Source organism: Muntiacus reevesi, chromosome 1, assembly GCF_963930625.1.
Source record: "Muntiacus reevesi chromosome 1, mMunRee1.1, whole genome shotgun sequence".
NCBI classification, from domain to species: domain Eukaryota; kingdom Metazoa; phylum Chordata; class Mammalia; order Artiodactyla; family Cervidae; genus Muntiacus; species Muntiacus reevesi.
In genome coordinates, this window is record NC_089249.1 from 194186657 (window position 1) to 194210259 (window position 23603).

Sequence of the window (23603 nt, forward strand, 5' to 3'; positions counted from 1 at the left end):
GAGCTTCAGATTTTTAAAGAATTTTTATTTTTATTTATTTATTTTTTTTAAGAATTTTTATTTATTCATTCTGTTTTATTTATTTTGGGCTGTGCTGAGTCTTCTTTGCTGCATGGACTTTTCTCTGGTTGAGGTGAGCGGGGCCTACTCTCCAGTTGTGATGCTCAGCCTTCTCATTGCTTTTTAGTGGCTTCTCTTGTTACGGAGGATAGGCTGCAGGCGCGCAGACTTCGGGAGTCATGGCCTAGTGGCCCCAAGGCATGTGGAATCCTCCCGGGCCAGGGGTCGAACCCGTGTCCCCTGCATTGCAAGCTGGCTTCTTAACCACTAGACCACCCGGGAAGTCCCTGGATCCTTCTTTCTTTTTTTTTTTCTTTTTTTTTTTTCAGTGCTCACAAGTTTATATTTTTAGGTTTGATAAAGATTCTTGTGTATTTTCTAAATACACAGACCAAAAAAAAACAAAACCAAAAAACATTGTGGAAGTTTACATACATGTCTTAGGACACTTATACTAGGTAGGTAAATTACATTAAAAATTGGTCTTCGTAAAAGATCTTCCCAAAGAGCTTTTACAAACAGCAGGCAGAAAGTGTTCTTTTGTTTACAGTGTTTTTAAAATGCTGATTCTCCCATCTCATAATGGCCTCAACCAACCCTCTCCTTAATCCAACTTTGTTCTTAATAGGCAGCATACTCCACAAATTTTAAGTACCCAATGTCATAAAATTCAGGGCTACAAAACATCTTTTAAAATGTGCTTATCCCTAAAACATTTTAAACTAAATACCTTGAATGGCTCAACTTCACTTGAAAGTAGGGATACAGCAGGGTGGATCCTTCTTTCTTAAGTTAACAAAAGGAACCATAAAACAAGCCAGACACCATCTCTGCCCCTTGCTCTTTGCCCTTCGCACTAATCTGGCTTCGCATCTTGCTGCCACTGATCCTCCATGTGACCATGTGGGCAAGGGGCCCCTCCTTGGCCTACCTCGCTTCCCTTATCTGTAAGGTGGACTTGATGATAGATCCAGAGAGGACGAAAAACCGTCAGGTCTGCACGAGACTCGGCAGGATAGTTGGCTAGTGCCGTGCCCCCCCCTATCCAAAGATGAGGTCCTCACTAAGAGAAGGGGGTACGGATATGTGTGTCTATCCCTTCTGACCTTTCGCCCTAGGCCCAGTTGACCTTTCCACCTTTCATCATGTGGACAACAGTAAGCACACCTGTTGACTGAGCACCTCCCAGGTGTTGGCCACCAGGCTGTTTTCTGCTTCCCACGACACCCATTCGTGCACCCATGTGGCGGGGTGCCTTGTGTCCACACTCGGGGCCCCTGGCTGTTTGAACCCCTCTTCCCTCATCCTCTTCCAACTCCTTTATGTCCAAATATTGTAGATCCTCTTTTCAAAGTAGTTTTCTTATGCTGAAAATGGTTTTTTGTGTTTAAAGAAAATTCCCGAATGGTACCTTAAACTGTCATTTCGGAACCTGGCTCCCAACCCCCTCCTGTATAAGCCCCACTTCTCTTATACTTACAATTAATTGTTGCTTATGTTCTGTTCAGACAATTTTAATACAAATACAGTAATGTTGAAAAACCACCCATTCAAGTACTTCCAGTTGTGATTTATGTGGAAATCTATGAATCCCTAGAGAGTTCACTTTGGTGGCCACCAGACTTTGTTTCTTTGCCAGCCGTTGTTGTTCAGTCACTGAGTTGTATTTGACTCTTCGGGACCCCATGGACTGTAGCACGCCAGGCTCTCCTGTTCTCCGCTGTTTCCCAGAGCTTGCTCAGATTCATGTCCATCGAGTCGGTGATGCCATCCAACCATCTCATCATCTGTCACCCCGTTCTTCTGCCCTCAGTCTTTCCCAGCATCAGGGTCTTTTCTAATGAGTCAGCTCCTCGCATCAGGTGGCCAAAGTATTGGAGCTTCAACTTCAGCATTAGTCCTTCTAATGAATATTCAGGGTTGATTTCCTTTAGGATTGACTGTTTGATATCCTTGTGGACCTTAGTTCCCTGACCAGGGGTCAAACCTGTGCCCTCTACATTGGAAGCACAGGGTCTTAACCACTGGACCGCCAGTGAAGTCCCCAGATATAATAGCTTTAGAATAAGTACTAATATCTGGAACGATCAGCTTTTTCCATTGGCCTTCTTTTTCCTATACTGTTTTCTGTCTTTAAAACTCAGATTATGGATTTCATCTCCTCCCGAGCTTTTCTCTCTCCAGCCCCTCTCACCAGGCTGAATGTAATCTCTCCTTCCTCCGAGCACTTATGTTGCTCTGTGTTTGCATTCTCAGTGTTGCCTCTGAGTAATTTATAAGGCTTGTCACCTCATCTGTGAGTGACTTGTAGGGCGGGATCCATGTCTACACCTGCATGTTGCCCAGCCCCATGGCTGGCCTGTAGTGGGCATCTGGGTTCCTGGGCTTTCCAGGCACTGCCATGACCTGACCCTCTCTCTTCACAGGCTACATTGGAGTGGTCAACCGCAGCCAGAAGGATATTGAGGGCAAGAAGGACATCCGCGCAGCGCTGGCGGCTGAGAGGAAGTTTTTCCTCTCCCACCCAGCCTACCGGCACATAGCTGACCGCATGGGAACCCCGCACCTGCAGAAGACTCTGAACCAGGTACGGTGAGGATTTTGTGCAGTTGCTTAGGCTGTGCACTGCAAAACGGCTGCATTCCACAGTGGTCCTGGCGTTAGTCTAGAGCAGCACTCATTTTAGCAAAGTCGGGTTCAGTGAACATTTGAATCAGTGCCTGGAGAAGAGTCAGTATTGGTGTTATTATTACCATCACTACTATTGTTACCATTTTTTAAAATTTTTATTGAAGTATAGTTGGTTTACGATGTTGTGTTGATTTCTTCTGTGCAGCAAAGCAGCTCAGTTACACATACGTGTATTCCTTTTTTTTTTTTTTTTTTAAGTAGGTTATTTATTTAATTTATTTTTGGCTGCACTGGGTCCTTGTTGCTGTGCGGCCTTTTCTCTTATGGTGCTGAGCAGGGGTCTACTCTCTGGTTGTAGTGCACGGGCGTCTCATTGCAGCAAGTTCTCTTGCTGCGGACCATGGGCTCTAGAGCACTGAGCCCATACTTGTGGCTCACGGACTCAGCTGCTCTGCGACATGTGGTATCTTCCCGGACCGGGGATTGAACCTCCATCTCCTGCATTAGCAGGCGGATTCAAAAGGATACAGTGAAGCGCTGTGTGCCCCCTACCTCTCACCCACCACTGTTAACACTGCCTGAGTTTCTCTCTGGCCGTGAGCGCAGAAAGGACTTCTGAGAAGCACATTTCCCCCTTTATTCACAGTCATGGATGCCCCCCATTTCCTTTTCTTTTTTTTAACTCAACAGTATCTCCTGGAGTTCTGTCCCTATAGAAGCCTTCTTCACTCTTTCGTGGCCCTGTAGAAGCCTCTGAACAGATGGACCCTTGTCTGTTTAGCCAGGCTCTTTTTGGAGAGCCTCGTGGCTGGCTTCTGAGGCTCCCAGTCAATAAAGGGCTAATGTTTACACTTGATCTCAGCCAAAAGGCGAGAAGCTATGGGGCTGCCGTTTAATAGCAAATTGTTTTGCATGTGTACCAGGTTCTCCGAGAGTAAAATCCCCGATGTGGGGTTATGTGGCTGTGGTGTAGCAGGCAGTGTGGTCCTCCGTGACCTTGGGGTTATGGGTTATCCCCCCTTGGTGCTATACAGTAGCACCTCGGGCCTCAGGGTAACAGTGTACAAGTTCTTCCCGCCTGCAGTGGGACACCGTGCCAGCAGTGGAGCTGGGCCCTATCCTGGGGAAAAGGCATATTTCTCTCTCTCTTTTTGTTTTTTGGCCACGCCACATGGCATGTGGGATCTTAGTTACCTGACCAAGGATCGAACCTGTGCCCTTGCAGTGGAAGCAGAGAATCTTAACCTCTGGACCACCAGGGAAGTGCCAGGGGAAGGCATATTTCTGATTGGGGGCACTGACTCAGGACAAATCCCCAGATAAAGGCTAGAAACACTTCAAGCCTTAGGAAGTGATAAGGCCTGGCAGAGGGTGGAAAGGCAGAGCATACCTCTCAGGAGAACGAACAGGGAAGTGAGTGTCTGGTGGGAGGGGCCCTGCAGGAAAGGAAGCGGGGGTCTGTCTGGGCAGAGGGGCGGGAGGAGGGGAAGGGAAGGGAAACTGCCCGCATGTGCCCGGGGCTGCCTCTGAGAGCCCAGCTGGCCTCCTGGGAGCCTGGGCCCACATCCTGGTGCTTCCCAGCACGGGGTCCCCCTGCCCCTCTATTGCCCCATGACCCTGTTTAGGATCATGCCCCAGAAAGGCGACAGGGACCAGAGTGGACTGCCACCCTTGGGGACCTGCAGCTCCCCCAGGAAGGGGCGCCCGGTCACAGAGGTTTATGGGGTGACTGTTAGATTCATGCGTGAGGCTCCTTCACACCTTTTTCCTACGTCAATAGATAGTTTGTCTTTTTTTTTTTTTCTGTCTTGTAGGACAGATGGCCACACAGTGGTGCATTTCCATTTGGGTGGTTTGAGTTGATTTTATGGCTTTTATTTATTTTTTTCATTCCTTCTTTCTTTCTCTTTTGAAAGAGTATTTTTAAAAAGACAGTCCGGATACAGTGAATGTTCCACTTCCTCCCATGCCGTGACAGGCCCCCCCGCTACCACCCCCAGGCAGCCCGTGTCGCCACTTCCTGGGCTGCTTTCTCAAGACTATAAACATGGAGGGGCCGATGTGCCTGGACTGCTGGCCTTCCTCCTGCCTGCTCATCCCACATGCCCCGCCTCCTCTCTTTTTCTATTCTGTCCTTTCTGTCTTCCTTCTTGCCACCTGAACAGTTAATATATTTACCCGCTGCTCTGTATCTGACTTTTTTCGGTTTTGGCCATGCCATGTGGCATGCCGGATTTCGGTTCCCTGATCAGGGATGGAACCCATGCCCATTGCAGTGGAAGCAAGGAGTTCTAACCACTGGACCATCAGGGAAGTCTCTGCCTAGGTTTTTCTTGAACAGCTAATATCAAGGCTCACTACCTAATCTTTTCTGCACCGCTGCTTCCTTTTAAAGTTTGTGAATAACGAACAAGTCCCCATGGTTTAAAACCAAACAATAGAGGGGGGTCTGCGGTAAGGGTCCTCATGACCCTCATGAACCATCCTGCACTCTGTGCAGATGAAAATGTGTTCTCGCTTTCTCCCCATCTTCTCAGAAGGGATCACATCCTACGTGTGTCCTGAGTCTTTTTCAGTGAGCTGTTTCTGTCATAGTTTGTAGGGCCCATTCCTGTGGTCTGTCCATACACCATGGCCTCTCTCTCAGTCCTCCCGTGCCTGGGTCCTGCAGTGGCTTCGTAGCCTTTAAAACTGCGTTTATTTATTTATTTGGCTGCATCAGGTCTTAATTGTGGCACGCAGGCTTTGTTGCCTCACAACCTGTGGAATCTTAGTTCCCCGATCAGGGATCAAACCCCCGACCCCTGCAGTGGAAGGTAGATTTTAACCACTGGACCACCAGGGAAGTCCCTCCTAGACTTTGTTTTGTTTTCCAGTGAGCGACACTGGCTGTTCACGGCCAGCACTTGGGCCCTGCTCTCTTGACCCATGGTGTGCGCGGCCCGGTTGATCTGCCCTCTCCCAGGTCCCCGTGGGCTGTCTGCAGCCTTGCACTGCTGTGGAGCAGGCTGTGTCATCTGGCTGCTCGGAGTTTCCCTTGGTCCCCTGAGGCTGGGGATGGAGCAGGGCTGCCCCTTCTCAGCATTCTGCCTATGCTGACCTCTGACCTCTCTCCCACAGCAACTGACCAACCACATCCGGGAATCGCTGCCGGCTCTGCGCAGCAAGCTGCAGAGCCAGCTGCTGTCCCTGGAGAAGGAGGTGGAGGAGTACAAGAACTTCCGGCCAGATGACCCCACACGCAAGACCAAAGCTCTGCTGCAGTATGTGCCCCTCCCCCAGCCTGGCGCTCAAGGGCCTCCTCCCAGCCACAGGCTCCCCACCCATCCATCCATCCATCTGTTCAGCAAACCCTTCACCAGAGCCTCCTGTGTTCTGGGCTCTGTTCTGAACACCAGGGTTGCTCCAATGTGTGGGGCAGACTCCCCATGTGCTCAGAAAGAGGAGGGGAGAGGGATGAGACAAGAAAAGTAAACAAGAACATGTGAATAATCTGTGAAATGGCAAAATGTCAAAGTGGGGAAGGGGCTGGAGAGTGCCAGGGTAGGCTTGGGGTGCTGTTTAAAATCAAGTGGTCAGTGAAGAGTCAGGCAGAGACCTGAAGAGGTGAGGAAGGGGCTGTGCAGTCCTGGGGGTAGGGGCCTGGCCACTGCAAAGGCCCCGAGGCAGGATTGCATCCAGTATGTTGAATAAGGCCCACGTGACTGGAGTGGAGTGAGTGAGGGGAGAGTAGGAAGAAATGAGGCCCAGGAGGGGACAGGGTAGGGCCTGCAGGGCCTCCTAGACCACGGGGAGGACGTAGTTTTTGCTCTGAGTAAGGTGGGAGCCGAGGAGTGTTCTGAGCCCTGGTAGGACCTGGCCTGAGTCAGGTGTTCACGGGCGCCCCCTGGAGGCTGCAGGGAGAACAGACGTGGGGGGAGGGTGCCGTGCCTCGTGCCAGCTACTCCTGCTTCAGTTCAGTTCAGTTCAGTTGCTCAGTCGTGTCTGACGCTTTGTGACCCCATGGACTGCAGCACACCACGCCTCCCTGTCCATCACCAACTCCTGGAGTTTACTCAAACTCATGTCCATTGAGTCGGTGATGCCATCCAGCCATCTCATCCTGTCGTCCCCTTCTTCTCCCGCCTTCAATCTTTCCCAGCATCAGGGTCTTTTCAAATGAGTCAGCTCTTCGCATCAGGTGGCCTAAGTATTGGAGTTTCAGCCTCAACATCAGGCCTTCCAATGAACACCCAGGACTGATCTCCTTTAGGATGGACTGGTTGGCTCTCCTTGCAGTCCAAGGGACTCTCAAGAGTCTTCTCCACCATCACAGTTCCAAGAGCATCAGTTCTTTGGTGCTCAACTTCTTCTTAGTCCAACTCTCACATCCATACATGACCACTGGAAAAACCATAGCCTTGACTAGACGGACCTTTGTTGGCAAAGTAATGTCTCTGCTTTTTAATATGCTGTCTAGGTTGGTCATAACTTTCCTTCCAAGGAGTAAGCATCTTTTAATTTCATGGCTGCAGTTATCACCTGCAGTGATTTTGGAGCCCCCAAAAATAAAGTCACCCACTGTTTTCACTGTTTCCCCATCTATTTGCCATGAAGTGATGGGACTGGATGACATGATGTTAGTTTTCTGAATATTGAGTTTTAAGCCAACTTTTTCACTGTCAACTTTAACTTTCATCAAGAGGCTCGTTAATTCTTCACTTTCTGACATAAGGGTGGTGCCATCTGCATATCCGAGGTTATTGATGTTTTTCCTGGCAATCTTGATTCCAGCTTGTGCTTCCTCCAGCCCAGCATTTCTCATGATGTACTCTGCATATAAGTTAAATAAGCAGGGTGACAATATACAGCCTTAACGTATTCCTAGGACAGTGCAGAGAACTGGGGGAAAACAGTTAGAAATGCTAAAGACAACCATAACACTAATAAATATCCTAGTTCTTTACCACTCACTTCGTCACAGCCCTAATCAGCAATACTCTTGAGACACTTTTTAAGGGCTGGGCTGCATTCTAAGGGGCCAGGCGTGGTTTTACCACATTTCATGAATTATGTGTGCACTAAAAAAATCTTCACTTCTCTGAAAGCAGGTTTCAGGTGGATTACTATTCATTGACAGCATGTTTCTTTTTTTGTGGGGTGTCCAGGCTAATAGTGCATTTTGAGATTTGATGCCTTTTTTGAGTTGATAAAATCTTGAAACTCCTTAAATATCCTTACAGAGATGGAGAAACTGAGGCTTAGAGGGCAAACCCACCTGTCCAAGGCCTCATAGCCCATCAGTGGTGGAGTCTGCCCCAAACAGACTGGGAGGTGGTAGGAACTGGAGGAAGCCACCCAAGTGGTGTGGAGGTGCTCCGTTTTTGTTTTGTTTTTTTTTAATTTTTATTTATTTAGCTGCGTCGGGTCTTAGTTGCGGCATGTGGAATCTTTCATTGCCGCATATGGACTCTCGAGTTTCAGCACTCAGGCTTAATTACCCTTCAGCATGTGGGATCTTAGTTCCCCGACCAGGGATTGAAACCCGGTCCCCTGTATTGCAAGGCGGATTCTTAACCACTGGACCTCCAGGGACGTCCCGGAGGTGCTCCGTTTATATATCACAGTCCTGCTGCATCAGGCCAAACCTCAGAGCAGAGGTTGCTGAGCTGTGATCCCCAACTCCCCCACACCTCACTCTTTTGCAAGAAGTGATAACTGCCCCTCACGTCCCCAGTTCAGTGAATGAATGATCATAGTAGGCCTATGGAAGGGGCCTGGCATGTAGCGAGTGCTTGCCCTCGACAGCGCCTGGATTTTGTCTGTTTTTTTTGACCCACGCATGCATTTTGTTCCCAAAAAAATAAAAGGAGGAAAGTAAGCCATGACTTGACTTGGGACATAATTCCAGAGCTGTGTCAGTACCTCTGCTTTGACATTCAGATTTTCTCTTTCCTCATAGGATGGTCCAGCAGTTTGGGGTGGACTTTGAGAAGAGGATCGAGGGCTCTGGTGACCAGGTGGACACACTGGAGCTCTCAGGAGGCGCCCGGATTAATCGCATCTTCCACGAGCGATTTCCCTTTGAGCTGGTGAAGGTAGCGCTGTGCAGGCCGGGCCCTTTGCTCAACCTTGACCCACCTGCTCAGTTGACCTTGAACCTGGCTTCCTCCCAGGCTGTGAGGTCTTGAGCTCCCATCTGCAAACCCCACGGGCCTCCTTTTCTGAGCTTAGTGGTTTCCAGCAGAGTCATATGAAAAGCTCCATCATTTTCCTCTGAATACATGCTCTTTGCAAAATACATAGAACATACAGGTAAATTCACCTGGGAAAATGTCCCCATTGAAAGGGGAAAAGACTATGGAGCCAGCCTGGGGCACCAGAACATAACAGTTGTTATAAATAATATCCTTCATATGAAATCATACACGCCCAATGAGATGGGTGTCTTTGTGGAGACAGATCTGCAAGGATGTTCACAAAATGTCAGCTCTGGGTGCTGGGATTAAGAGGTTTTTCTTTTTGTTTTAATTGCTGGAAGTTGTACAGGTTTTATAGTGAGCACATAACATCTTTGTAAAAACCAGTCATGTTATTTTCAGAAGAAGAGCAAACACTGAAAGGAGAAAATAACTAATTATGCTTCTTTATATGCTTTTTTCACATAATTGCCATCATTCCAAGTTAGTATATACATTTCATGCACCATCAATGGCAAAACACTATCTTCTTTTTTAACTAGTTTCCCATTTGGGGGCATTTAAGTGCATTGTACATTTTTTTTAGCACTTACAGATTGTTTTGGGAATGTAGCTAATTCTTAATTCATTGCTCAAGATAAATTCCCAGAGCACTTAAAACTACTTGGTGGTAGTAGAAGTATGATTTTAGAGGTTTTTAATTTGTCCTGCCATATAGCCCAGAAGAGTGTGTGTGTATAAGTCGATTTTTCGTCCAACAGAGCAAGAGTGTTAGTTTCAGGGCATCCTTGCTGAAACTGAGTTTTAACATTTTTAAACATTTTTGACCAATCAAATATCCTACCATGTGACTACAAATGGTACACAGGAGGTAACATTCCCCAGATACAGACCTGAATTGGGGGGTCCCCCAGGTCCCTCCTTGCATGTGTTTGGTTTGTCTTTTCTCAGATGGAGTTCGATGAGAAAGACTTAAGACGGGAGATCAGCTACGCCATTAAAAATATCCACGGAGTCAGGCAAGTTCCACGGGGAGAGGCGCCATGTTCCCTCCATCTCCATGGTGCCACCCTAGAGCCAGTCAGTCCCCCTGAACCTCTGGGTACCCCAAATGTGAGGACTGAAGGCGGGGGGGGTTGCAGTAGCTGTAAGTCTTTCCCTCTGGGCCTCCAAGGGTACTCGAAGTGGATGTGCTTAGTTCTGTTTATCTATTGAAGGCCCCGGGGCTGTCCACTGCCCAATGTTCAGCATTGGTTCAAGGGCCCAGTCACCAGCCAAGGCAGAAACCTCACTGCACATTTGCCCTGGGGGGTGGGGTGGAGTTAGGGCTGCGGCACTGGGTCATAGGAATCCAGCATTTATTTGTCCCTGTCACGGGGGCCCTGTGAACCTCCTGGGTCCCCACTGTTTTGCAACAAAAATCACGGCTCCCTTGCTCCAGTCTCGCATGGCCGTGGGGTCCTCGGATCGCCCTGGGTGGGGGGGTTCCGGGTAGCGGACACAGGCCTCCGCCCCCCCTGACCTGCTGTGACCTGGGCTGTCCCAGGAACCCGGCCCGTGCCTGTGAGATGCTGACCGTGCTGTGTTTCTCTCCGACTTATCTCCCCTGCCCCCGGGTTCGGATGCTTTCAGGACCGGGCTCTTCACCCCGGACTTGGCATTCGAGGCCATTGTGAAAAAGCAGGTCGTCAAGCTGAAAGAGCCCTGTCTGAAATGTGTCGACCTGGTTATCCAGGAGCTAATCAATACAGTTAGGCAGTGTACCAGTAAGGTATTGGACCCTTGGCAGGGTGACTCCTGGCCTTGTGGAAACGGGGCTATGGGTGCTTGGTATCAGGCTCCCAGTGCTGCTCAGCCTTTGCCCCACTGGTCTCCCCCACCCCACACCCCCTTACCAGATTGCCTCGGTTTCCAAGAATGTGGCCTCTTCCCAGAGGCTGGGGCGGGAGTGTTTCGGCCTGGGTGCAGCCCGGGGGGGCCAGGCCTCCAGTCTCCACAGACTGGTGGGCAGGGCTCCGTGGGACCCTGATACCAAGCTTAGCATGTGTCTGATGGGGGTTCCGTTGGGCTGTTGCTTTGCTGTCTTCTGGGGAGCAGAGAGGGACCTTGAGTCACCTGCTGGAGGCCAGGCTCCCTGAACCTCCCTGCCCCTCACTCCTTGACAAATGCCTGGTGGGTGCCCTCAGGCTTTCCCGAAGCCAGGCAAGAAAGGCCCAAACACCACCCATATAAGGAGCGCCCAGGCTTGGGCTTGGTTCCTGCTGGCTTCTGCCAGCTTCCCCACCCCTCCCCAGGAGCGGGGCTGTTCCCCCAGGCCCCCAGTCCTCAGATCCCCTAGGTCACCTGCACTTGTGTGCCGGTGTTCACGGGCCGCTGCACCCTCTCGAGCAGGACACATCGGCGCCCCCGCCAGCCTGGTCCCCCGGGCCGCACGCTTTGGCCAAACAGCTGAAGCGCTTCCTGGTGGGTGATTTGTGCTTGCACGACCACCATGGCCGAGGAGCTCTGGGTCGGCCTTCCACGGCAGGAGTTTCTGCTTGATCCTTCTGTTCTCAGTCTGGAAAAGCCCACATTTGCTTCCTAAGCTTCTTCGATTGAAACAGGGAGGGGAAGACACCCCAGTGGTTCAGAGATGTTCACACATACAAAAATTCAAGGCCTCTGCACCCTCTTAGCTGTTCGGATGTTGGCTCTGACCCGTAGCACTTTTATATAATCAAACCCTGCCCACCCCTCGGACCCAGGACGCCTCCTGATCCGAAGCAGCTTCCGGGGCAAATGCGGGCACAGGCTCCTCCGTGCATGTCACTAACCAGCTGACTCTTGTTTCTTCTCTCTCTGTCTCCCGTCCTGCGTGTGTGGCCTGCACTGCCCCCGGGTGTCTTTCTACCTCGTCCTGCCCTCCGCATGACCCAGGACGGGGCTCTTCACCCCCGACATGGCCTTTGAAGCCATTGTGAAAAAACAGATTGTAAAACTCAAAGAGCCGAGTTTGAAGTGTGTTGACCTCGTGGTCTCAGAACTGGCCACGGTCATTAAAAAGTGTGCTGAGAAGGTAACAGAAGGTTTCGTTTTTCTCACATATGCATCTGTTCCCCATCTTCCCCTTCCCATCGTTGAGCGTTCACCCAAGCAGCTAGGTAACTGCCTTGGCAGGACCCCCCTTCCAAGGGCCAGCGGCCGCTTGGCGACATCTCGACTTTGCCTTGACTGACCCAGGGGGGTGGTCCAAGCACACGTGGGATCCACCTTTGCAGTTTGGGCCTCCCCCGGGGCTGGAAGGCCTTCAGTGTTGCCAGATGCGCTTACTCACCCGCAGCAGGGATCAGAGTCCGGGCTCAACACTGGACTGCTTTGAGAAAGGGGGTTTTCAAACCAACACTGAGGCAATAAAACACCTTGCCGGTGTACTGATCTGCATGTTCTTATATCACTGGCATTTAAGAAATTTTCAGAATTCCTTGGTGGTGCAGTGGTTAGGACTGTGATTCTGTTGCAGGGGACTCGTGTTTGATTCCTGATTGGGAAACTAAAATCCCACAAGCTATGTGGTGTGACCAAAAAAAGTTTTTCCCCGGACTCGTGGACTTTGCCCAAACTGTGAACGGTGGGCTTCTGTGCATTGGTTTGGTTGCCACTGCAGACGCCGGGGCAGTGGGGGTGTCAGAGGACTGGATCCCTAAGGCAAGGTGCTTGGGCATGGTGTTCTGCCAAGGGAGTGCCTCTGAGGTAGATGGCCCAGATGCTGCCCCTCGCCCTGGTGACCCAGTGGCTTTGATCACACCGTGTCCTCGCTCTTACCCAGCACTTCGAGGCAGGTGTATGGCTGTCTCTCGCTTTCTCTGCCACTTGCCACCTCAGAATCGCATTCTCTGAAAAGCATCTCTGCTTGTGCGTGGGCATCCACTCGGGCTCTCTGGCCCACCGTCCCCCCACCGCCCCTTCTTGTCTCATAGCTGCAGCCGCTCTGAGATAGGAGCGGGGTGGGGTCTCGGTGGGTCCGCCCCATGTCAGCCCCCCACCCATGTTCTCCATTTGGCTCACATGTGTGCCCCCCACGAGGACCCCGCCAACGTCACCACTCTGCTTTCCCCCAGCTCAGCTCCTACCCCCGATTGCGAGAGGAAACAGAGCGAATCGTCACCACTTACATCCGGGAACGGGAGGGGAGGACCAAGGACCAGGTACTGGCTCTTGTTTGATACATTTGTAATTTATGTGCAGCAGATCTTGGTGGTGCAGTTACCTGAGTTTTGACAAATGCACACAGGAAGGTGGTCTGCCCGGGTAACTCAGTGGTGAAGAACTCACCTGGCAATGCAGGAGACATGGGTTCGATCCCTGGGTTGGGAAGATCCGCTGGAGAAGGAAATGGCAACCCACTGGAGTATTCTTGTCTGAGAAATCCCACGGGCAGAGGAGCCTGGCGGACTACAGTCCATGGGGTCACATAGAGTCGGACACAACTGATGGACTAAGCCGAAACATACAGCAAGGTCACCCCCACTTCACTCCGCACGCAGAATGGATCTGTCACCGCCCCCTGAGTTCCCGTCGTTGAGCCCCTTGGTCGGTCCCTCCCCAGCCCCCAGGCCCTGGTGACCACCAGGCTGCTGCTCCCTCTGGTTGCCTTTTCCCGGGCATCATGTGAAGAGACTCCTGCTGTCGTAGCCTCTTGATTCTATCTCCCCTCACTCGGCACCACGCTCTCGAGGTTCATCCCTGATGTTTGTAGTGTTGCCAGAGTGTCTCCTTGGACAGCCGAGTGGTGTTTCATGGCAGGGGTGGACCACAGCCTGCTTGTCAGCAGTAACCCAGCGGAACACCTTTGGGTGTTTTATCGGTTTTCAGATTGTCTTGAGAAGACCATGCAAGCACACCTGAAGGTAGAGAGTAGGACATCCCCACAACCACAGTCTCACCTGTCACCTGCTCGGCCCGGGGCTGCCAGCCTGCCTTCATGTGGCCAAGCGTGTGATCTGGGTCATTTCCCCCACCTGCCACCTCTTCCCAGTCTGCAGTTATCTCTTTCTTTCTCTGTCTCTCTCTTTTTTAAGATTTGCCACATTTTTAAAAATTGAAGTGTTGTTGGTTTACAGCATTGTGCCAGTCTCTGCTGTAGAGCAGACTGACTCAGTTATGCACATATGTATATCATTTGGCTCAGGTGGTTAAGAGCAGCGCAGGAGACTTGGGGCCCATCCCTGGGTTGGGAAGATCCCCTGAAGTAGGAAGTGGCAACCCAGTATTACTCTCTGGAGAATCCCATGGACACAGGAGCCTGGCAGGGGCTACAGTCCATGGGGTCACAAAGAGTCAGACACAAGTGAGCGTCTAACACTTTAACTTTCCTGCGTTCTTTTATGTATATATGTTTATTCACACACACATATATATATATTCTTTCCCACGATGATTTATCCCAGGAGTTTGGCAGCTGTTTGTTTACTCAAACTGGAACTGAAATAAACCCACCTGTTGTATCTGGTTGTGGGAGCACCTTATTGAGAACAGTCCTTCTCCCCTTGACATTGGTGGAGAAGAAACTGGCTCATTTGTCCCCAAAATCTGCGTGCCTGGCCCGCGTTATCCCTGAGGGTTCAGAGGCACAGTGGAGTGATAGAAAGGGCCGGGACTGTTTGAGAGCTGGTGCCTTGTTTGAGATGACATCCTAGCTGGTTGGTGTGTGTCTGTGTGTTTCATGTTAATGTCCTTACCTGACCAAATTACCATTGCTGTTTGTTTTTTATTTTAAGGAAGTGTAGTTGATTTACAATGTTGTGGTAATTTCTACCAAGCAGCAAAATAATTCAGTTATACATGTAGGTCATTTTCCATATTCTTTCCCATGACAGTTTATCACAGGATTTTGACTATAGTTCTCTCCTTTGCTGTTTTAATGAGGCACTTAAGCCAAAGAAGTGAAAGTGTTAGTTGCTCAGTCGTGTCTGACCCTTTGCGACCCCATGGGCTGTAGCCCACCAGGCTCCTTTGTCTGTGGGATTCTCCAGGCAAGAACCCTGGAGTGGGTTGCCATTCCCTTCTCCGGGAGATCTTCCCAACCGGCACTACTCTAAATGTGACGACATAGTGTGACTTGTTTAAGCCTTTGCCGTGGGGCCTTATTGCCTCGCTCCACGCCTTCGAGGCCGCCCTTATGACCACCACATTGCTCTGTTGGCCCAGTGTGAGGCCTTGGGGTCTGGAAGCATCCACGCCCCATTTTCCATCCCAGTGGTCCCCAGGCTACGGGAAGGGCTGGGTGCCCTGCCTGGATATGGTGCAGTTCCAGCTCCCCCTGCTGGTGGGTGTGGGAATTGCTCTGACAGTGGCCCCTCTCTGGCTTGGCTCTGTGCTCACAGCAACCCCCCACCACCTTTCCCCCCAGATTCTTCTTCTGATTGACATCGAGCAGTCCTACATCAACACCAACCACGAGGACTTCATTGGATTTGCCAAGTATGTATTTTTCAAGACAGCAGCTGATGGGGCGGCACCAGTGTCCCCCGTCAGAGTCAGGCCCTAAGAGAGGCAGTTGAATGAGATTCCCCCAGTGGGCCAAGGCCCAAGGGTCTCTCTGTCAAGGGTTCTTGGGTGAAGCGAGGGGCCATTGGAGAACATCTGGACGCTTTCCTAGGCTAACAGCAACCTCCAGTCTTGTCCCCAGTGCACCTCTGGTGGAACACCCCCATGGTTAGTTTAAGGAGGAAAGGATAGCTCTATGACCAGACCCTTCAGAAGAGAGCAAGACTGACCAGTGTTCAGTGCTTCCCTTGCTGCAGGACTTCTCAGAGCCTTTGATCAACTCGCATGCAGCTTTCCCAGACTCCCCCATGCTCACTGGGTCCTTTTCCTTAGCATCTCAGGGGCTCAGGGCTCCAGAGGCTGCCCTTCAGGAAATGCTGCCAGGTTTGCATGGCTTCTGTCCACACGCTGTAGATTGAAAACCAGAACCTTCCAGGGCACCCAGACAAGGGCCCAGAGCAGGGAGCTCTGATTTCTGCAGAACGGAAGACTAAATGCTGGTGGCCTCTGGGCCCTTGCCTCAGCAAACTGGAGTGTCACACAGGTTGTTCTGATGGCTTACAAAGGTCTTCTTTCCAGAGCCTAGTAGAATAACAGGTAGCCAGCCTCCTTGTATTTGTTTAGCAAATACTGCTGGTGTACTTTCTCTATGCCAGGCCCTGTGCTACAACAGGGAACAAGCACAGACCCAGGTCCCCACCCTCAAAGGAAGGTCCCATGCCAGAGATAGACGTGCACCCAGGCAGTTAAGATATGGTGTGGTCAGGCCAGGGTGGTGGCTGGGCATGGCCCGTGGGAATGCAGAGGGTAGCCTTGTGGCCTGGCCTTAGAGATACAGGGAGGCTGCTTAGGGAGTCGGGCCCTGCAGAGCCCAGTCTTGGGCTAGCAGGCTGGGTCCGAGGGTCTTCCCGTCCAGGTGTCTGCTGGGTAGGCATTTATCAGTGTACTCAGCTGTTCCCTTGTGGGCACGTGGTCGGTGGTGGGATGAATGAATGAACGAGTGGATGAGTGAACTGGGGGCATTATCAGAAGGTGGTCTCCCAGCCCAGATGAGCTGAGGGTGCCCCACTGCACTGTCCCTGCTGGGGGAGAACTGGGGGCCCTGGCCGGGGGCTGCCCCTCAGGCGGGGCTGAAAACGCCGGTCCCCCTCTTCGGGTTGCTGCTGTCCTCACCTTGATGTCTCTGCTTCTCACACTTCATCTGCAGTTCCTTCTCACAATCTCTCGTGTTTTTCCTTTGACCACTCCACTCTTCCCTCTGGATTCCTGGGCCTTCCCACCTCCCCCAGCTGTTACTATACTGAGCAGCTGGTGACCGGGTGTGTATTGCCTGCTGTGTGCCTTTTCCCTGGTGTGTGAACGGGGCCGGCCTGGCTGGGGTGGGGCCCGGGGTGCCAGGCTCCTCCCGGCCCCGGCCCCGGCCCTGGGTGGGATGTCTCAGGGGCTCCGGGAATAGCCATGGAGCGCTGTGCGGGCCTTTGGACTCGGACAGTGAACAAGCCGGACTTGGACCCTGCCCTTTCAGAGTCCATACTGTTGAGCCAGTTATCATAGGAGGATGAGATGTGGAAAGGAGGGCAAGTGGAGGGGCTGTGGGAGAGGAGACCGTCCCAAAGAAGTCATGACAGCCAGGTGATGGGGATGGAGGTGGGCAGAGAGCAGTAAAGATGGGGAAGGATGGCTGAGAAGTGTAAGAATGGGGAGCCCAAGGCCTCATTGCCAGGAGGGCCTGCAGGCCAAGGGGAAGACTTTGGACTTGCCCCGTGACACTCCTGTGCACACATGCGTGCATGCACACACACTGAGGTAGTGGCAAATCTCTGGGTGAAGGCAATTGAGAAAGGCAGCCAAGGGGCCTGCCAGGCATGGGTGAGACCCAGGAATCCCTCAGGAAGTAGCATATCTGGGACCTCAGCAGCACGCAGACCCTGAATGGCTTAGCTTTGTGTCTTCAGACACCATTGATCAACCTTCCTGTGCTTAGAAGTTCTGGGGTGCTTTCTCAATGCCCTCTGAACACTTAAAATAGGGCCCAGAGAAAAAGTCATTATATCAGTAATAAATATATTGAATCATAGTCTGATCTCCTAGGCTGGGTGGCCCTGTGCTAGAGCTTTTCATGACCTGGTGCTGGGTCAGAAATAGGAGGAGAAAGCAGGAAGAAGCCTCAAGTTTGACCCCCAAACATTGAAAGTATTTTGAAGCCAGCATGGCTACCTCCCAGCCACCTGGGAATCCAGCCTCCCATAGCCCCTCTTGGAGGCTCCAGGACCCAGTGACTTTTAGAAAGAGTTGGCACTCTCAAGAGTGGCCAAGGTCAGGGCTGAGAAGTCATGGTTTAACTGGCTGCATGTTCTTGTTCATTCCACAAGCCTGCACTCTTTCCTTGGGCAGCCCTTTGTACGCAGGGGGTTTCTTTCTGCCTCTGTCCAGAGCTTGTCCCTTGGCCTCCTTTAGGGAGAGAACCCTACCGGGGCCACAAGGGCCTTTTGCCTCTTGTCCCTCTTGCTCCTCATCCCTCTGGTCGTCCTGCCACGTAAACCCTCTCTGTTGTTTTGATTTCAGCGCCCAGCAGAGGAGCACACAGCTGAATAAGAAGAGAGCCGTCCCCAATCAGGTAGCCTACCCTACTGTGGCCTGCAGCTCCTCCCTTGAGGGCGGGAGGGCGCTAAAGGACAACCAAGCCCAGCGATGGCGCCTGGCTCAAAGCCTGTCCCGCCAGAACCCCCCACCCCACCGCACCCCACTCCCAGCCTCTCAAGTCCACTTAGGTTTTGATAATTTGGGAAATGGATCTTTGAGTGCAGCTCTGGCAGGGTCTGGGGGCAAACTGCTCACATGCATAAGGCCCTATCTGCCATCCAAGGCCATGGCTAGAACTTGACACTAAGGAGAGAGGCCACCCAGTCCCCCTGGTGTCCACAGGAAAATTGGGTTCCTGCCCCAGCCCCAGAGACTTGGAGGCCATGGGAGAGGGCCAGGAGTGGGCAGGGAAGCTGGCTGTGATCAGCAGTTCTGGAGCACCTGGAGGTGCTTTCAGTCTCGTATCTGGGGGAACCCAGAACTGTTTAAGAGATTCTCTACCTTGATGTCATACTCTAACCAGAGGCCTTGTGAAATAAGGACAGCTTTATATATGCCAGTATTAGATGGCCTCCCCCCCTTTTTTTCCCCCTGCTTAAGAAAACACATCATCTTTGCAAAAATTTCTGCCAGTGTCCCCTGCCTTCACACCGGGTGGGGGTGGGGGTGTGGGTGCTTCTGTTCATCGCACAAGATGACGGAGCCCCCTGGAAAGAAAGAAGGGATGTAACCACTGCATGATTTTTTTTGCGCTTGCTGTAGGTAATTCATATGTTGTTGCTTTTTCGTTTCGGGAGATGATAATGAATTAAATATTAACACCATGAATATAATTAATAGCATGTAATTTTTTTTTCTTTTGCTGTTTTCTCTCCCCTTGCTCTTCTCTCTCCTCGTTTTTGTGCTTTTCCTGCTTTTTCTCCATCCCCTCACGTCCCTTATGTCTCTTTTCTTCCACCTGCTCTTCTTTGATTTACCCACAACCCTAACTTTGCATTTTCAAAGGGGGAGATCTTGGTAAGTACTCACTTAGTGTGGTAGCAAATGTTAGAGAATCTGGTAGTGGTGGAGATGCTGCCACCCCATAATATTCCGCCGCCCCCCCGCCCCGCCCAAATAACAGAACCACTAAAAATCCAGCTAACCTAAAAAAAAAAAAATCCCCTGCCATGACCACTGCATGCCAGACTTTGTGTTGCCCTGGGCGTGAGCTGACTCACACAGACACTAACCTGCCCACTGCCTGCCTCCAGCACCCACCCCTCCAGCCCATTCTGGACACATTTTCCTCATTTCCTGTAGGTCAGGGATGGCAGATACTCAGCTAACACCCCAGGCCTTCCTCCCATCATACCTCTGGCCAGGGAAGATTCTGTTCAAGCCCTGCTAGAGAGCCTGTTCTTGCCACTGCCACTGCTGTTTCCAGACAATACCCTGCGGAAATGTCCCCCTCCTGCACTCAAGGCAGACATTACTAATCGGTCCGGCACTCTTTCCCTCCTGCCTCTCCTCTCTAATGTGCCCCTGGCAGACATCACTAATCAATCCTGGCCTTTTTTTTTTTTTTGCAAAGCATGTGACTGATGTGTCGAACTAGTTAAGGAATTTTTTCTTTCTCCATGTGATAGCTTTGCACATGACACCCCTCCCGTCCCCATGACAGACATGGCTAATCGGTTGGGGGACTCTCTCCTGGATGCTGCCAATCTCCTCCCACCTCCATAGCAGATGTGATAACTGATTAGGCTGTTCCTCTTGCCCCCATCTCTTTGCTGATAGTAGACATCACTAATTGATCCTAGTATCCTTTCCCCCTGTTCCCAAGGTGCCACCCATGGATTGGTGAGTGGCGTTTGCCATCCCTGTTTTAGGTATCACCTCCTGTCTGTGTGCGGCCCAGCCCCGACCAGCAGTGAGCAGGCACTGCTCACATCTGAGAGCTGAGCTCTTTTCAAGGTGCCAGCTCTTTGGGCAGCTCTCCACCCTGGAGATCATGGCTTGGGCCAACAGCCCCCACTGAGCTTTCCTTTTCCCAGCTACTCTCCCACGACACTGAGCAGGCCCTACGACTGCCCTGCTGGTGATCCCAGGGTCTTTCAAGTAGCTGAGCTAACCCTGTACCAGGGTCTGGAAGATCCAGAAAGACCCCAAAGCTTGGCATGGCTGGTGCGGCCACAGGAGGAATGGATCGTCCTTGGACTCTTGGTTCCTGCTTTTCCCGTGTGTCACATCCCCCCCGTCCTAGTCCCCCTTGAACTTGAATGATTTCCTCCCTCCAGATAGACCAGGGCAATGTTTGTCCCCACACCCACACCCTGAGAGGTTTAGTCATTCTTTTCCCGCTGGACCCCACATGAAGCCCAGCTCTGCCCTGTGCCTGGCTGTGGCACCTGGATCTCCCAGCCACGATTCTCATCCCCGCCCAGACCTCTAACCCGGGAGGAGGTGGGCTCCGCTGCCCTGCTTGCCTGCTGCCCATTCCCCCCCGGCAGCCTTTCCTCCTGCCCCTAGCATGCCTGCGCCCTGGAGCATAGGAAGCCCGCCTGCCTCTCTGTCTCCCCAGCTGACCCTAGTCCTGCCGCCCTCCTTTCTCTGAGCCCAGTCCCTTCAGCACACATCACTTGGATGAGAAGGCCCGATCGCCCCTTCTTGCTCTAGACTCAGCGCTTATGTCTGCCACCAGCAGCTTGCTCCTCCCCATGGGGTAGAGTTTTTGTCTCTGAGTCCTCTTGGGCTCCTGCATGAGCAGCTCTCAGGGTGGCTTGAGGGCAGAGGGACTTGGGGGTGCAGTGCTTCTCCAGACCCCGAGGCTCTCGATATACTATTCCCAACATGGCCACACCCCTTGCCACATGCCCCGGAGCTGGTCAAGGGCCCCATCTGCCGACTCTGACCTCAGCTGACCGAGGGTGGAGACAGGCAAGCCAGACCACAGAGGGAGAGGGGCCCATCTGCCCCCCTTGGGGACAAGGCTGGGCCTGGGAGTGCAGGGGTCTCACCATGTGAGGGTATCTCCTCTGGGGAGCACCCAGCAAGCACGGCCTCTGCCCTTGTCTCCCCCCAACCTATCAGTCAGTGGGTGAAGTTTAGAAGCACCCACTCTGGGCCTGGACTAAGACAAGACAGGCCTTACACTCCCCCTGGGGAGAGAGGATTGTCGTGGACAGACCCCCTCGTAACTCTGGAGCTGGGTGTGGTTGCCAGCTGCAGGGGTTCCTTCCTGGGTCCTATGTGGGATCACCTTGTCTGGAGGCCTGAGTCTGGAGACCTGCTGTCCCACTTTGCCTGGGACTGAGGGCGTCCCCGGGACTGTTAGTGCTCAGCCTAGGGGCCTCCTGGGCAGACCAGGGTGAGTCTGTCAGCTTGTTGCCAGGAAGGAAACCGTGACCTTGTTGGGGCTGACAGTCTCTGCCTGCTCCCTGGCGGCCACAAGCCTCCCAGAGGCTGTCTCATTATCCTAGGGAGAGAATAGTCTATATCCTGGGCCTTAGCAAGGGCTTCCAGGTAGCATCTCATGGGTCACAGCCTAGGCAGGGATATCTCTGCGGTGCAGGGGTCCCTGGGTGCTCTGCGGCCGCCTCTGCCTTCATGGCACCTGAGGCTCAGAGCTCACTTCCAGGTGGCCTTGTGACAATGTGGTGGGCCTGGGGATAGGGCAGAGTAGACAGGATGAAGGCCCTCTTGAGATCCATCCTCTGGGGAGGCATGGGAGCCCCAGAGACAGCCTCACCCCACCCTGGAGGGCCCAGTGCTCACTCGTCCCAGCCAGCCCCAGCCACTCGCAGCGCACCTCCTGCAGCTTAGCCGTTTGTCGCTGCCTTGGCCTCAGGCCTCCCCGCCCACCCCTGCTCATGCTTCTCACTGCCACAGGGTCCCCAGTCCAGAGTGGTGGGGGGCTTCAGCCCACAAGTGCCTCCATGGCCCAAAGAACATGAGAGTGTGCCCCCCAACACACCCCAGGCTAGCCGCCTGCCTTTAGCTGTCAGATGAATCCCTCACACAGGCCTGGTTTCTGCCCCCTGCTCAGGTGACAGCTGCAGCCAGAGGGAAGCCCCACAGGGGGTTCTTCCAGCCCAGGACCTGAATGTCCCAGTCAGAGAAAAGTGGGACCACATGGCTTGAAGCAGAGTGTAAGGCATGGTCCCTGGCAGGGCTCAAGCCCTCTGGGTGGAGGCATTCCTTCATCCTGGTGTTCTGGAAACAGCCTCTGGGGAGGAAAGCCCTGGGGCAGGAGCTGGCCTGACCTCCTGGTCAGAGCAGGACCCTGTGCCCGCTGAGTGCCTGGGTGAGCCGGGCAGCAGCATCCAGCCTCTGCCAGTTGGCCCCTAAAAGGAGAGAAAGAACCGTTCCATTGCCCAGCAGTCCTTGCAGCTCTCCATCAACGGCTGCCTTCCAGGGGATGTGAGGGGCAGGGCCCAACGGTGTCCCTAGTACCCATGTCTCACCAAGGCAAGTCTGATTCCTTCAGTGTCACATCTCATCCTACGCATGACACAGCCCACCCATAAGCCTGGGGTCCCCCTCCCCTGGGCCCCTTCTAGCTGAGCGTACCTCTTGCCACCTGTGCTAGTTTAATCTAACCCCAAGGGCAGAGGGGTTCCCCAGGGACCCAGCTCCCCAGCAGCCCAGGGCCTGTGAGTCAGTCCACGTCTGTCCATCGAGGGCCCCACCTTGGTTTCCAGTGGGTAGCACTTGGGTTGCCTGGCTCTGGGCTAGAGGTTTCTCTGCCGTGGTGGCCTGGTTTTTCTGCCTTGCTGGGGGCAGGGGACAGGCCGGGCTGGGTGGTGGCCGTGGTCTGCTGCTGAGCCTGGCTGGCCCTCCATCCTCCCCAGGTGATCCGCAGGGGCTGGCTAACCATCAACAACATCAGCCTGATGAAGGGCGGCTCCAAGGAGTACTGGTTCGTGCTAACAGCCGAGTCACTGTCCTGGTACAAGGACGAGGAGGTGAGTGGCTAGCTGGGTGGGGCGGTCAACGGGTGCTGTCCACACCTCCTGCCTCTGGGTGGCGCTCTCTCAACTTACTGTGGATTCAGAAAAGGCGGCTTGAGTGCCCCGGTGATTAGGATGGTATCGGCCAGGTCTGGAGGGTGTGCAAAAGGCTCCGTGCCTCCTATTCCAGCCCCTCACAACCCACTGTGGGGTCAGGCATGATGGGGGCTGGGCTCCCTGAGGGAAAAAGACATGGGGGAGGGGGAGCTACCCACAGGCTTCAAACTGATCCCACCCTCCAGCAGCACGGCAAGGGGGGCTCTCAGATGGGGCACAAACGGGCCAGGGGCTCAGATTCACGACCAGGCCCTTAGCTTCTCTGGGCCTCAGTTTTCCCATCTGTGAAGTGGGGCAGAATGGTCTTTGCATCTGTGAGGTGCTCGGTCCCATGTCTGTCTTGAGATTATTCCACATGGGCTCATCCTCCTCAGAGGATGAGGGAGGCCCCTGGGAACAGCAGCAGGACTAATAAGCACCAGGAGCGGGTCGCACACTGCCTGTGGGCCTGTGGACGGGGCTGTGAGTGAGTGCAGCCCCTGTTGACACAGGCTCCGTGGCCTGGGCCACCGTGTTTCTCTCCTGTCCCTGGAGAGGCGCAGAGGCGCTCCTTGTTGTCAAGGTGATGTTAGGTGGC

The 23603-nt window shown here is 52.8% G+C and overlaps 1 protein-coding gene across 5 annotated transcripts in view; it reads left to right on the forward strand.

Moving 5' to 3' along the window:
• Positions 1-23603, forward strand: part of DNM2 (dynamin 2) — an 87954-nt gene that overhangs the window by 49267 nt on the left and 15084 nt on the right. For 3 of the 5 annotated variants that reach the window (XM_065917784.1, XM_065917781.1, XM_065917783.1), the window contains exons 6-14: positions 2487-2647; positions 5812-5954; positions 8633-8768; positions 9822-9889; positions 10503-10641; positions 12968-13054; positions 15259-15329; positions 17961-18012; positions 22811-22924. In XM_065917784.1, the coding sequence (XP_065773856.1) occupies positions 2487-2647; positions 5812-5954; positions 8633-8768; positions 9822-9889; positions 10503-10641; positions 12968-13054; positions 15259-15329; positions 17961-18012; positions 22811-22924 (971 nt within the window). Of the gene's footprint in view, positions 1-2486; positions 2648-5811; positions 5955-8632; positions 8769-9821; positions 9890-10502; positions 10642-11786; positions 11926-12967; positions 13055-15258; positions 15330-17960; positions 18013-22810; positions 22925-23603 lie in introns of all 5 variants that reach the window. The other 2 variants (XM_065917785.1, XM_065917782.1) reach the window with 1 other exon arrangement.